The 13782-nt window shown below is 40.6% G+C and overlaps 2 protein-coding genes across 2 annotated transcripts; one reads left to right on the top strand and one right to left on the bottom strand.

The window, feature by feature from the left end:
- Nucleotides 1-997: 997 nt before the first annotated feature.
- Nucleotides 998-9744, bottom strand: PSMA2 (proteasome 20S subunit alpha 2). Its single transcript, XM_077810984.1, has 8 exons — nt 9586-9744; nt 6198-6274; nt 5391-5523; nt 4738-4860; nt 4146-4227; nt 2694-2767; nt 1490-1547; nt 998-1407 (listed from the first exon to the last, which is right to left on the bottom strand). The coding sequence occupies exons 1-8, from the start codon at nt 9627-9629 to the stop codon at nt 1291-1293; spliced, it is 708 nt and encodes a 235-aa protein (XP_077667110.1). The 5' UTR covers nt 9630-9744; the 3' UTR covers nt 998-1290.
- Nucleotides 9745-9896: 152 nt separating this feature from the next.
- MRPL32 (mitochondrial ribosomal protein L32) lies at nt 9897-13371 on the top strand. Its single transcript, XM_077810985.1, has 3 exons — nt 9897-10048; nt 11588-11772; nt 12721-13371. Exons 1-3 carry the CDS (start codon nt 9943-9945, stop codon nt 12973-12975), a joined length of 546 nt encoding a protein of 181 aa, XP_077667111.1. The 5' UTR covers nt 9897-9942; the 3' UTR covers nt 12976-13371.
- The last annotated feature ends 411 nt before the right edge of the window (nt 13372-13782 follow it).

Here is a 13782-nt window from a genome sequence, read left to right as displayed (position 1 = left end):
AACATAGAAGCAAATATATTTTTAGTAATGCAGATTTGAATTCTACATAACTTTGAAATTATAGCAGAATTTATCTAAAAATAAAACACTTAATGTGTGATGCACAATTTCCACTGTTGCTTCTAAAGAAGTTCTTGACACAAGTGTCCCCTTACTTCATGAAAGTCAGATTAACATTTCAAGGGTACTTTACATAGTTAAGCACAATTCGAGGAATAATTTAAGACATCCGTTCTCCTTTCTATCTACTGTAGAATGTTATTGATAGTACTGGAAAAATACTGTGTGCTTGATAGCTAGTAGGATCTTTATTTTCCCACATCAACTCAAACAACAGTACTTCAATTCTGAAAAATGCAAGTTCTTGAGCTATGAAACACACTCCAATAACAGAACACCTGTATTAGCAGACATGCAAGTTCAGGGCTCAATCATTCTAATGTTCCAAAAGCAGAACTCTTACTGAACTATATGGAAAAAGAAAAGGAGTACTTGTGGCACCTTAGAGACTAACCAATTTATTTGAGCATAAGCTTTTGTGAGCTACAGCTCACTTCGTCGGATGAAGCTCACAAAAGCTTATGCTCAAATAAATTGGTTAGTCTCTAAGGTACCACAAGTACTCCTTTCCTTTTTGCGAATACAGACTAACACAGCTGCTACTCTGAAACCTGAACTATATAGGAGATCTACACCACACCCTGGAGGACTTGGCTCATTCTGCATTGTATGTAGCAGAGATTTGTCCATGTTTGGACAAATTTCACTGAACCCAATTGTTTGGGCTTTTTTATATTAGACCGTAAATAAAATCCTAATGTTAAGTAATATTCACATGCCCTCACACGTGTTTAAAAAAACTAAGTAATATCAATTTGGTTTGGCTGGCAGAGTACATATAGCTTCAGCCTTGGAGCTTATTACTAAAATGTATGCTTCCTTAATAAAAGAATTATACTGAAATTGAACTTTATATAGAAAATTAAAGACATTAACATTCTGCACAAAACTGTGCCATTTGTAAGTTTTATTCATTAGCTTTTATAAGCTTTCATTATAACTTTTATTTTTGTACAATTTCGTGTACAAAGATTCCATGTATCAATGGGAATAATTCTTTGTATTAAGATTCCAAGTATCAGTATTAGGACCAGAGCATTTGCACGGATAATATTTAAAATATTGGTCAGACAAACCATGTAGAAATGAGTATGCAGAAACTGCAAACAAAAACATTTAGTTAGCAAAAATTAAAAAGATCCGTGTGAATCCACACAGTCTTGCTGACTACTAGGCTATCGCAGCCAAGTAATCCTTAACCTCAGTTGGAGTCAGCCTTCTAAACCCTGCTTCATTACAGATCCCAACTTCTATGTTATCTTCTGTCATTTGCCCTTCAAAGCTTTCCTGTTGAAGAGAAGAGAGAATTTCCTTAACTATATCAATAATTTCATACAATAAAAAAACCTATTTAAGGTATTTCTCTAACCTTTAGCGTTAAGATAGCTGTGTGAATGGCATCTTCAAGTTCCAAATCTTCATTGTATCTATATTAAAAAAAAAAAAGAATGAGATCACAGTTCTGTATGAAGCCTAAAATATTCTCAAAGACCACTAGAATGCTCATGTATTTAGAGGTTTCAGAGTAGCAGCCGTGTTAGTCTGTATTCGCAAAAAGAAAAGGAGTACTTGTGGCACATTAGAGACTAACAAATTTATTAGAGCATACGCTTTCGTGAGCTACAGCTCACTTCATCGGATGAAGCTCACGAAAACGTATGCTCTAGAGACTAACAAATTATTTGAGCATACGTTTTCGTGAGCTTCATCCGATGAAGTGAGCTGTAGCTCACGAAAGCGTATGCTCTAATAAATTTGTTAGTCTCTAATGTGCCACAAGTACTCCTTTTCTTTTTTCATGTATTTAGTGTCTCAGAGATGAAACCTGGATTAGAATTATTCCATTAACCTGACAGTATAACAAAACCACTTCAAATTTATAAAAAGATGTTGAATATAACCCGTTTGTTACACTGGACCGCTCCCCTCCTGCCCTCCAACAAACACCCCCTCATTCCCTGGCGGTCAAGAAGTTTGTGCTAAGCAAGAAGAAACTTTTTTCTTTCAGTTTTACTCAAACGTCTAGTATCTTCACTTGAACATTGTATTATAAATATCAGAATGTCTAAAAATACTGTAAATGATCAGAATTTCACAGCCAGATTACAATGTCTAAATTTGGCTAATACAGATGTACATGTCAATATTTTAGGACAGTGGTTCTCAACTAGTGGTACAAGTACCTGGAGATATGCAGAGGCCTTCCAGGGGGCACATCAACTCATCTAGATATTGGCCTAGTTTTACAACAGGCTACATAAAAAGCACTAGCGAAGTCAGTACAAACTAAAATGTCATACAGACAATAACTTGTTTATACTGTACTATATACTATACACTGTAACCCAAGTACAATACAATTACATGGTAAAAATGAGAAAGTAAGCAATTTTTCATTAATAGTGTGCTGTGATACTTGTCTTTTTATATCTGATTAGGTAAGCAAGTAGTTTTTACATGAGGTGAAAGTTGTGTATACACAAGACAAATCAGACTCCTGAAACGGGTACAGTAGTCTGGAAATATTGAGAGCCACTGTTTTAGGAGTTCGATTGGTAATGCAGAAGCGTTACCTTTTTTCAAGGAAAGTTTTTCCATTCACATAATTTTTTCCCATTGCTGTTGCTTTCCATGCAAAGTAAGCCCCCTGGATAGATGAAAACACATTAAACAAATTACATGAAAACAATTAAATCTAACACTTACTAATCACCCAGCTGATTTGTAAACTAAAATACAATAGTTTCTTATGAAAACTTTTTGGTTTGGATATTTAGGGCTCCTAATATGTATACAAGGCTCTGAAAGAAGAGGTTTTGAGACTGGCTATTAAATATCTTAAATAAAGGAATATTTCTACTATGTACTTTCAGTTGACTTTTTACCCCTTCCTTGAAAGGTTAATTTGATAAAAACAGTGATTAAAAACAATTTCAATTTGTGGTTTTTTGAACTGAGGAAGTTTTTGCACTATTGGGAAAGATGGGAGACTAACTCACCGGGAAATGCGTGCCTCCACTTTCTATTACAGTGCGTTTTAGGTTATTTTTTAGGATAAATGACAAATTGCATAGCTGTTTTGTAATGCATTACTTAAATGATATATAATTATTGTTGCCCTTAATCTGAGCAAGAGCTCCTTTTAATGTCAGTGGAAGCTGCATGCACAAAAACAGGATAAAATATACTCATCTCACTTTTCCAACGCAATAAAGCCTTTGGAATTTTACATTAATATGTTAGGTACAGTTCAGTTTTTTAGATTCCATCAAGAATCATTACAATGACTAATATCCTTCATTAAATACTAGAGGTGTGTGAACAATATATTTCTTGGTTTTCTGCCAATTCTGAAAAGTCAAGGGGGGTGGGGGGGGGGAATCAGTTTTGTATCAAACCAGGAACAAAATTTTTGAGAATTCCAAAGTTAAAAATAATAAATAAAAAATACACTTCAGGTCACACTAAACATTTTTGTTCTACACAAAATTAAATGTTTTGATTTTGAGCTTTTTTAAAAACACTTGAATTTTTAAAAATAAAATTGAAGGAAATTTGAAAATAAGTTGTTTCAAACTGAAAAAGCAAAATTTTATGTTTAAAAGTACTGAAATTAAACATTTTGACTGGGGGGGGAGGGGGAGTGTCTTTTTCAAGTGAACTATTTGGCAAAATTAACAAATTCATGAAACACTTCAGTGTTGTCAAGTCTGCATTTTTCACCCTAAAAAATTGTTGAAAAATTTTCACCCAGTTCTATTAAATAGAAGTAGTATTTAAAAAAAAGCTTGGTCACAGAACAGTGGATTTGCAAAAGGAGTTTACAGTCCTGCACTGCAAGTGTAAATTAATAATTTTGATCACGTTCCACGTGAAATAGGTGGAATCTGATCACCTCTTAAGGTGATCAACTCTTTCAGTGTCCAAAGTCTCCCTGCCCTGACGGTATCTCACAAGCACACAACACTTTGAACATCGCTCTACAAGCCAAATTCTCAGTTATTTTACAATTGCAAGATACTTACAGATGGATCAGACTGAAATAGATATGGTCGCCCCTCATTCCAACCACATATCAACAATGATACTCCAAAAGGACGTACACCACTACAGGGAGAGAAAGAAAAAACCCACAACCATTACTTAAATCTAAAATTATCTATTTTAAAAGTTCTTAAGACCATCCTTAAATGTATCATTTGCTTTCCCAATACTCATTTTTATAACTAAATTAGCCATTATCAAACTCTGCCTCCTCACAATCTAATCAAGATGGATTATTTACTAGGGTTATCTTGTCCATTTTAGCATTGTAATACACAAGAGAACTTCACTATGAGAGAACAGGGGAAGTCCATAGTCCAGAAATGGAAAATATATGGGGATGTTTGACCTTCACACTTTCAAGACACTTTTAACAGTACATTCCACCCACTGCCACATGGACAGTTAGTAGTTCCCCTCTCACCCACACTACAATAACATTTCTTGACAAAATGTTTTAGACATAAAATGTTTAATTGTCAACTAACAGCAAACACTTCCACAGCATCTTTCACCTCCACATCAGAAAACACCTTACGAACACCATCATGAGTTAGATTAAGGACTATTTACCCAGACTGTGTGTACTCCTGCATCACAGATGCAATCCTCTGTACTAGCTGAGCTGTTGGAATGGGCTCGTGGTAGACCAAGTAATATTGCTGGGCAAGCTTCCGAGCTCTGTGCACAAGTACTCTACAAAAGAGCAAAACCAAAAATTTTAATTATAGGAAAAAGCTAAAACAACTATGACAGTTTAGCTATAAGTTCTAAAATATCAACATAGTACTAAACAATTCTGCATTTTCAGTGCCACAGTGATTTAAGGGAACGAATACATGTGTTCCACTGGGATATATTATGCCCCAACTTAGAAGTCACCCTGAGACATAAGGAAATATGAAACCGTCCTTGATTTGAAATAATTTCTATCATAAAAGTTTGATTCTCTATTTTTTATTCAATTAAGTATAAATGTTTTTATATTTATGATTCAATTGTTAAGATATTGTTTGTGTTAAGAAAACATTTATAACATTATATTACACACCCCAGCACAGTTAACCATTAAGAGACAACTGATGGCTTTAATATTCTTGGGGAAATGGATGAGAGAGAGCTGGGAGATCAGAAAGGCCTATTTGCACCAGTGCCTTCAGTTTTTGTGAATTACAAGATCTAAATGAATACAAACACCCTCTCGAACAGAAGGAATGTTCTCATACCTGTAATCCGGACCCATGCCACTATACACTAGGCCTATATGTTTAGTAATTGATTCTACTTTGTGTACACTCCTTTCATCATACAGGATGGATTTCTGTTTCTTCTCAGTTGCCAACACCACACCATTTGCAGCTGGAAAGAAAAAGATACATTTTTATGTATATATATTCAATATAAAAAGGTTATCAAAAACAGCTGAAGCACAATACAGTTTTGGTAGCATGTGAAAAATTTTCCCTCCTTCCCACAGCTTTAAGATTTACGTTAGCATGTTAAGCAGTCATCCTTGAGAGAAGTTACCCCACCATACATAGGTGCCGAGCATATCTCCTTTATCCCTCTTATTTTAAAATGTACATAAGGAAGTTGTAGCAATTGATACATTAGATGTAACTTATGTAAATTAGTTCAAAACTGGACCTACCTACCCAAGGATTAGGAATCAGAGTAAAAATGTTTATTTCTATTAAACCTCCCTCTAAACTAGAATATTTACTCAAAATGTATGTTCTTCATAAATGTATACAGTATTTATATTCTCCTCATCCTTCCCTTTTTAAAATTGTGTCTCTGGAAATCAACGCTTGAAGATATTATGCCAACCAAAGGCAAATAATGCAACTCCATGCTATTTTATAAATCACCTTTCCCTAGATCACAGCAGAGTAACTAGGAAATATGCATTTTCAAATAGCCAAAAATCTACCAAGATTCTCCCTACAGACAATGCATCATCATAAAACCCCGAGCCTTGAATCTAGCACTGATTAGTTACATCTTAATATACCTTTGAAAATTTCTTATACCTTTAATTCCAACTGATGGGGCCCCTCCAGCGACCGCTGCCAAAGCATATTCAATCTGAACAAGTTTACCAGACGGACTAAAAAGGAGAACACATACAATTCAGTCATAAGATACTTTATATGAAAGTAAGTCTGGAAGTCTCACTCTAGCTCAAGGTTCTCAAGCTGGGGGTTGGGACCGCTCAGGGGGTCATGAGGTTATTACATGGGAGGTTGTGAGCTGTCAGCCTCAACCCCAAACCCTGCTTTGCCTCCAGCATTTATAATGGCGTTAAATATATTTAAAAAGTGTTTTTAATTTATAAGCAGGAGTTCGCACTCAGAGGCTTGCTGTGTGAAAGGGGTCACCATACAAAAGTTTGAGAATCACTGCTCTAGCTTGTAGAGGACCTGGACTGGTTTACCATAGGTTTTGCTGTTGCAGAATTCTGTCATGAATCTTCCGTGCCACCTACTTGCACTATATCTGGTGAAAATTTTTTTCTAGAAACCAAGTAAAACGTAAGGAAGCAGGTCCCAAAAGCACAAGTTCCCTTCTTTTCAACTTTACTCTATTTTATTTTCAATTATTAAGTAGAGCCTTGCAAATACACGGGTATCTGCTTTATATCCAAGGACCATTTTTGCGGATAACAGCTTGGATGCAGATAAAAATTTTTTATTTGCACAGGGCTCTGGAACAGATGGAGGAATGGAAGCTTCCCACAGCTGCCAATGTGGCTCTCCCTGACATGCAGGGGGAGCTCTTGGAGCCCCAGTCCAGCCATGGTAAGAGCCGAGCGGTCAGCTGGGGCAGAATCGTGGACCCTCCACCCGCCCTCAGCCGGGCGGGGACACGGCCACTGGCTGTTCTCAGCCCTCTTCCCTTCCCGCAGCAGCCCGCTGGCCTGGCCGGGGGAAAGGAGAGTGGGGAAGAAGAGGGGGAGGGGTCCACCAATGTGAAAAGTGGACTGGCAACACTCCCCCCCACCCCCCACCCCCAGGTCACTGCTGCATGGTGACCTGTGGAGCTGTTTAGAGCCCTGCATATCTGTGGATATCAAAGGATATTTACATCCAATGTGCGATCCATAAAAAATGGCTGTGGATACACATTTTTATATATGTGCAGGACTCTATTAATAAGGTATTTGCACTTAATTTAATAGTCTCACTTAGAAACAGGGCATGGGTTCTTGGCAAACAGGAAGCAGAAGACTCAAGAAAGAGACTGTCAAATCTTTTTTTTATTATTATTTTCATAGTCTGCTTTTACCATACAGATTTTTGAAGGAAGGTGTGGGCACCACCACATTACAAACAACTGAAAAATACTTCTTCATCCTCAGTCATAAACTAGGGAATTGCTTCATGTGGGTTTACAAAACTGGCAGTTCAACACCAACCCTTACTGAATGGTGATGAAAAAAAATTCTACAGAAGGGTGAATAAAACAAATCACTTGTTTCAGGCTTAAAGTGAATTTGTTTATACAGGCTCAACTTAGTGCTTACCCATTAGGCTTAAAATAACTAGACTTTTTGGAACAACAACAGGTAGACCTTTATCTAACCAAGTGATTACGTAAACTGAGTGGCCATCCAATGTACTGTTCATCTGATCTTTTGAATTACACTTTAAAACTGGTGGTCTTGTCCTCTCTTTGTTTGTGGTCAAAGAGAGCGCTGTACTTTTTGTAGGAATAGAAGTCAGCCCTATGTACTTGGCCAAGTCTTCCCTTCACCCAACCACCCTTTTACAGTGTGAGGCCTTCCAGCCCCGAAGTAGCTGCATTTAAATGGTGCTAAATGTATGTAGTTTGTGCAACTGTTTAGGGGACAATTATATAGATAAAATATTGATATGAGGTTTGTGATCCTGCACCTGTGGATTTTAGAAAAGTAACCCAGAGAACAAGAATCTACTCCTATGCTTTTGCCTACGAATTATAAGAAGTAAATACCACAATATGCATTTTGAGTTCTCTACACCTTGTCCTTAACACAACACACAAAAGGGCTATGACCACTGGCAAACAGATCTGTACGTAAAATATTGGACAATGCACAAGAACAGATCTGTTTTTGGACTGCGATAAATGACATAAAGAACAGTCAATGTGATGTAAAGGACAGTGACTTGTAGTATTAGTTTTAGTGCGTGTGTCTCTGTGTATGTGTGTTTTAGAGAAACAAAAGCCAAGTAGATTTGAAGTAAGTTTCAGGAAATACAGTAGCTGTTGTGAGTTAAAAGTTTGTAATTCCATTAGGAAATACAATATCCAAACTATGGTGAAACATTCAGTACATTAAGCTACAGATCTTAATGTGTCTAATATGTACATCTAAAAAAGCCCCCGTAAAACAATGAACGGGAAATTCTATATTTAATACAGAAATGCTTCATCTGCTGAATTTCAATAAAGTTTAGGTCAACACTGTGCAACTCTAGGGTGCCTCCCTCCCATAAGGTACTTTATATCGCAGCAGATTCCTGCTTTCGGTTTCTGTTTTTGGTGGAGTGTTTCTGGTACTTTAAAGCAGCTTTCTTAAAAGCAAAAGCCTCCTTCCTGTGTTGGCGTACGTAAAGTGGGTATACTTGAGCAGAAATCAAGTTTTACAAGACACAAAGCGAGACAGGGAGGCAGCCCAGCGAGGCGGGGGTTTGGAGTTTCCTTAAGTTTGTGTTTAACGTGTCCGCCTTCCCTTCCCACTTCATACGAGTCCACGCACACGGGGCAAGCTCCCCGCCGCGCGCGGCAGCCAGACATGCCCGGGAACCTCACCGCGGAGCGCGCAGGCAGGGCGGCGCCCGCCAGTCGCAGGGGGCCTGAGCTGCGCTCCAACGCCCTGCGAAGGGCTCGCGTCCCTGTCCACCCCAGCGCCGCTTTCTCAACCGGTCCGCGGGAAAGCAGGGCCCGGCTTCCCCAGCTGCTGCCCGGCCAGAGAAGCCCCGCGCTGACTCGGAGCCGCACCGCCGCGGGGCCGAACCCGTCCCCCAGGGGCGGGGAGCGAGGCCCCGGCAGGCTGGGTGCTGCCTGGTTACAACGGCGCTGAACTCCGCTCACTGCAGTGGCAGCGCCGGGGCAGGATCGGGACCCCGCGCCCGGCGAAGGGAGGGGGAGGCGGTCAGCGGCTGAGGCGGAACCCAGGCGCCCGGCTCCTGCTTCCCGGTCAGACAGGGCGGCCCGGCTGACAAGTAAAAACCGCCTCGCCCGCCGGCCCCATCTACCTCCCGCGGCCAGGCACCCACCGGAGGAGAGGCCCGGACCCGGGGTGGAGATGGGGGAGGGGCGATGACTTTGCAAATCCCCCCCTCCCCACGCTGCCGCCCGGGCCGGACCAAGCCAGGCCCCGAGCCCCCCGCAGCAGCGCGGAGACCGGTGCCGCTGCCACCTCCCCGCCGCTACCTGAACGTGGTGAGGGAGAAGCTGTAGCCGCGTTCCGCCGCCATCTTGGTCCGAGCGCTGCCGGCCTGAGTCACCTCCCCGCGTACGCCGATTCCGGCCCCTAATTGGTGGAGACTAGGAGACTGCGCAGGAATGCCTCTTTTTCACGCGATAAATAGCTTCCCTGGGGGCGATAGCGAGGCATGCTGGGGCTTGTAGTCCGACGGCGGTGGGGAGGGGTGCGTAGGGAACGCTGGGAAGGGTAGTCTTACGCCCTGGAGCCTGGCGAGGAGTTGGAGTTGGGGACTTACTTTCCCAGGCTGCTCCGCGGCCTCGCCCAAGACCAGGCGGCCTCTCTGTCTGCGCCGCGAAGGGAAGATGGCGGCGCTCGTGGTTTTCTGGTCTCCGGCTTGCCGGCTTATGCGGCGCTGCTGGGGGCAGCTGGAGCGGAGCCTCCTGCGGGGGCTGCCTAGCCCCCACTGGGGTAGGTAAAGCCCGGGCGGTGTTGCACCCCGTTGCGTCGGCTCCCCTGCGCCAGGCTCCCGGTATCGGTGGGGAGAGAACTGGGCACTGCCCCCTTCAGAGGTGCAGGCTCCTGAAGCTGCCCTGCCTGGGCTGGGCGCCTCCCGCCCGCAGTCCCGAGCTCCCCGTTTGCAGACGCTGACCGATCCCACCCCCCCCGACCGGGCATTATCGTCCCTGCCTCACCGATGGGGAGCTGAGGCACCGCCAGAGCAAGTGGCTTCCCGAGGGAAGTGGTAGAGCCAGAACGGACCCATTTCCTCTGAGCCTCGGTCCAGTAGCTTAGCAAGACCATTTCCCAGTCCCTGTTCCCTCGCAGTGCGGGCTGGATGCCTGTCTGATCAGAAAGATGGGATTTCTAACCAGCAGCGGGGGGCAGTTCTGGAACAGCCTTCCAAGGGGAGCGGTGAGGACAAAATAACATAGTGGGATTCAGTGCTGAGCTTGATAAGTTCATGGAGGGGATGGTGTGAGGAGACTGCCTACAAGGGCAGGTAGCTGATCTGTGACTGCTAGCAGCAGCTGTGATGAGACACTAGATGGGCATGGTTCTGAATTACAACAGAGAAGTCTTAAGTGTCTGGCTGGTGGGTCTTGTCCACATGCTCGGTCTAACTCATCACCATATTTGGGGTCAGGTAGGAATTTCCCCCTGGGTCAGATTGCAGACACCTGCCGGTGGGTGAGTGTTGCCTTCCTCTGCAGTATGGGGCACAGGTCACTTGCAGGTCCACTTTCATGGTGGATTCTCTGTAATTTGGAGTCTTCAAATCATGATTTGAGGCGTTCAGTAACTCAGCCAGAGGTTATGGGTCTATTACAGGAGGGACTGGGTGAGGTTCTGTGGCCTGCAATGTGCAGGAGGTCAGACTAGATGATCACAGGGTTCCCTTCTGACCTTGAAGTCTATGAGTCTATAAATCCAACCATGGAGACTATTGACATCTGAAAGACTGGATGAGGTCAGTTTACAAGCATGTGTAACCACCCCCATTTTCCTCAACAGAATTGAACCTAGGGAAGAACTAGGCTGTATGGTGGTAGTTGTGTGTGAATAGGAATCTTAACTGTACTTTTTGTGAGTTTTGTAGGTTTGTGGCTTGTATTTTCTTGCGGTGCTACAGTTTTTTTCAGAGATAAATAGGCAGACTTAAAGTTAATGTTTCCTGGTTTTCTAATGTTAGAGTTTAGGGTTTTGAAGTCCAATTTTCCAGAAGGATATGGGAAAAGAAGGGTATTGTTGCATAGCAGAAACCTGAACTGTATGTTAATTAAGTTTTTTGTAATTTAATTCAATTTTTGTATAGTCCCTTGCTATTCTACCTCTTTTTATAACCTTACAAGTTTAACGTTTATTAAGTTGAGGTCAGCAGAGCCATGCTTATGTCAATTGCACTATTTTAGTTCGCCATTTAACATATTTTTAAAGCATTGGGTTCGATGAACTGAACTCAGTAGGTGTAGGCTATTTCTGATGCATTTTTTTTCTTGTTTTCTGAAGCACCAGCATTGGCTGTTCAGGCTCCAGCCACTCTTCCTGATCCACTGGAAGATATAAGGGAAGAAAGTAACAAGGCTCCAAACTTTTTAGATAGCATCTTTTGGATGGCAGCTCCCAAGAAGAGACGTACTATTGAGGTGAACCGCTGCAGACGAAGAAACCCTAGTAAACTTATAAAACTCAAGGTAATCTGTCAGATTTCTATTGGCTTTCCCATCTCATTCATTGCAAATAACTGTTTTTAAATAATGCACAACATGTTTATAAAACATTTACTTTGTGCTCATCATTTTCTAAAGCTCAAAAAAGATAATATTCCTTGATGGTGAGAACACCTTGAAAAACCTCTGTGGAAATTCTCTATAAATATATTTAAAATATTTATGCCACTGAAAGTACATTCTAAATGATACAATCAAAATATGAAACCTTAAACTAAATTTTAAAATAAGAGTACAGTTGAGATCCAATATATGAAATCTACCTCTCAGTTTGAGTGAAATGCCTAAATATCCTGCACATCAAGATGAGCTTGTATGTTTTGGAGCCCTGGAAACATTACCAGGCATAATACTTTAGCCATTGACTTCAAAGGTACTTCTTGTGTTAGTAAACATTTGTCCCAGTGGTCATTTTGTAGTATCAAGTCCTTAACTTTTGGCATGAGTATCTAGAAATTTTGCAAATTAGTAAGAGAACAAAACCCCAAAACACAAAGTTGATTCACTTAGTTTGGTACGTGGTTAGTTCTTAATTTTATATTTGATGCTATGCAAATAAATGCAACCATGATACATTTTAAAGCCTTTGTAATATGAAATTGCACTACAGTTCTCTACCACTAAATTTTTTGCTTTTAAGTTTTTTTTAAGTGGGGAGAGATGCCAGGTTCTTTTTTTATTGTGATGACTAGTAGGCTTGCATATCTGTAACATTTGAATTTGCATGGAAGTATTACATGTGGTTGCTTGTAGGAAAATCATATATCTCACAAAAATTGAAAAGCGATTTAATGGAACAAATAGCTATTGCTCATTACCTTCACCCCAACATCTCTTAGCATTTTATGAAGTTCTTCCCGGTTTGTCCCAACTTCTTCACTTCTAAACTTTCCTTGTTTTGTTATCTTTTAGACAAATATAGATGTTTGTCCTAAATGTGGCAATCTGAAACAGAAGCATGTCCTTTGTGGCTATTGTTACAAAAAAGTTAAAATGGAAACTGGTCTCATAAGGATCCAAATAAAGGAAAAGGAAGCAGGGCCATTTAATGCTCCCACTGTAGAGACTGTAGTCTTATATGAGGGAGAGAAGCCCACAGAACGAGATGAAGGCAAGCGGATCATTGAAAGAAACCGAAAACGTCCAAGCTGGTTCACACATAATTGATTCCACGGAACTATAGAACTCCATGTTGTCAAACAGTTGATACTGCAGGAAAGAAGAAAATGTTTATCAAGAACATTCAGTTTTTTAGTTCATTTAATGCTAAGATGGGAAGCTGTCACCTTTTGGAAAACCTACTTCAAAAGCATTTCCTTTATGTGGGATTGAATGTCATTGCCATGTGTGGCAGTGGGAAACATCTGAATGTAATAGCATCGTAGTTGTAAAAAGAGAGAGAAAATCAGGAACAATTTTATGTTGAGGTATACGCTTATTGCACGTTAAGTGCAACATTGCTTTAATGCCATACTACTGTAAATTTAATGATTTTTATGTAATGGAATAACGTAAAGTACATTCACAGCTGTAAAATAAAGTATATTAAGTTCTGTAGGGAGAGCTATTTCTTTCTTTTTTTTTTTTTTTTTCTTATTTATGTATTTATTTAACTGCTACTCTGAAAAAGTTGTCTGGCTTTTCAAAATTCTTTTGATTAGATGCCAAGAATATTAACTGAGAAAAATCAACTTTAACAATGTATGGGGAGCAGGGGTGATTTTCAAGTTGGGTCTCTATGAAATGGAATTGTTTGAGCTGGGAATTTCATTGAGTGTTTAGAGCAAGTCATCTAACGTCTCTGTTTCACAAGATGTGAAATAGAAACTTATCTTGGAGGAATATTATGTGGCTGTTAGTCATTGTAAAGTACTTTAGAATCCTTGGATGAAAGCACAAACATTAATATTAAGTATACTCACTGGAAACATATTTTGTAAGGACATTAGCAAATGGTAGGCCACAGCCATAAGA

This window comes from Eretmochelys imbricata, chromosome 2 (genome assembly GCF_965152235.1).
Source record: "Eretmochelys imbricata isolate rEreImb1 chromosome 2, rEreImb1.hap1, whole genome shotgun sequence".
NCBI classification, from domain to species: Eukaryota; Metazoa; Chordata; order Testudines; family Cheloniidae; genus Eretmochelys; species Eretmochelys imbricata.
The sequence above is the reverse complement of the archived record's forward strand: the minus strand, read 5'-3'. Positions and strand labels throughout refer to the sequence as shown.

What these genes read in the sequence shown, in the direction of transcription:
- PSMA2 (XM_077810984.1), bottom strand. Translation starts at nt 9,629, where the DNA reads ATGGCGGCGGAACGCGGCTACAGCTTCTCCCTCACCACGTTCAG. An exon ending in CAGGAGTACACACAGTCTGG is followed by an intron (nt 4,228 to 4,737) that starts GTAAATAGTCCT and finishes CTCTCCCTGTAG; the next exon opens with TGGTGTACGTCCTTTTGGAG. An exon ending in AAAACTTTCCTTGAAAAAAG is followed by an intron (nt 1,548 to 2,693) that starts GTAACGCTTCTG and finishes TTTTTAATATAG; the next exon opens with ATACAATGAAGATTTGGAAC.
- MRPL32 (XM_077810985.1), top strand. Translation starts at nt 9,943, where the DNA reads ATGGCGGCGCTCGTGGTTTTCTGGTCTCCGGCTTGCCGGCTTATGCGG. An exon ending in GCTGCCTAGCCCCCACTGGG is followed by an intron (nt 10,049 to 11,587) that starts GTAGGTAAAGCC and finishes TGTTTTCTGAAG; the next exon opens with CACCAGCATTGGCTGTTCAG. An exon ending in GTAAACTTATAAAACTCAAG is followed by an intron (nt 11,773 to 12,720) that starts GTAATCTGTCAG and finishes GTTATCTTTTAG; the next exon opens with ACAAATATAGATGTTTGTCC.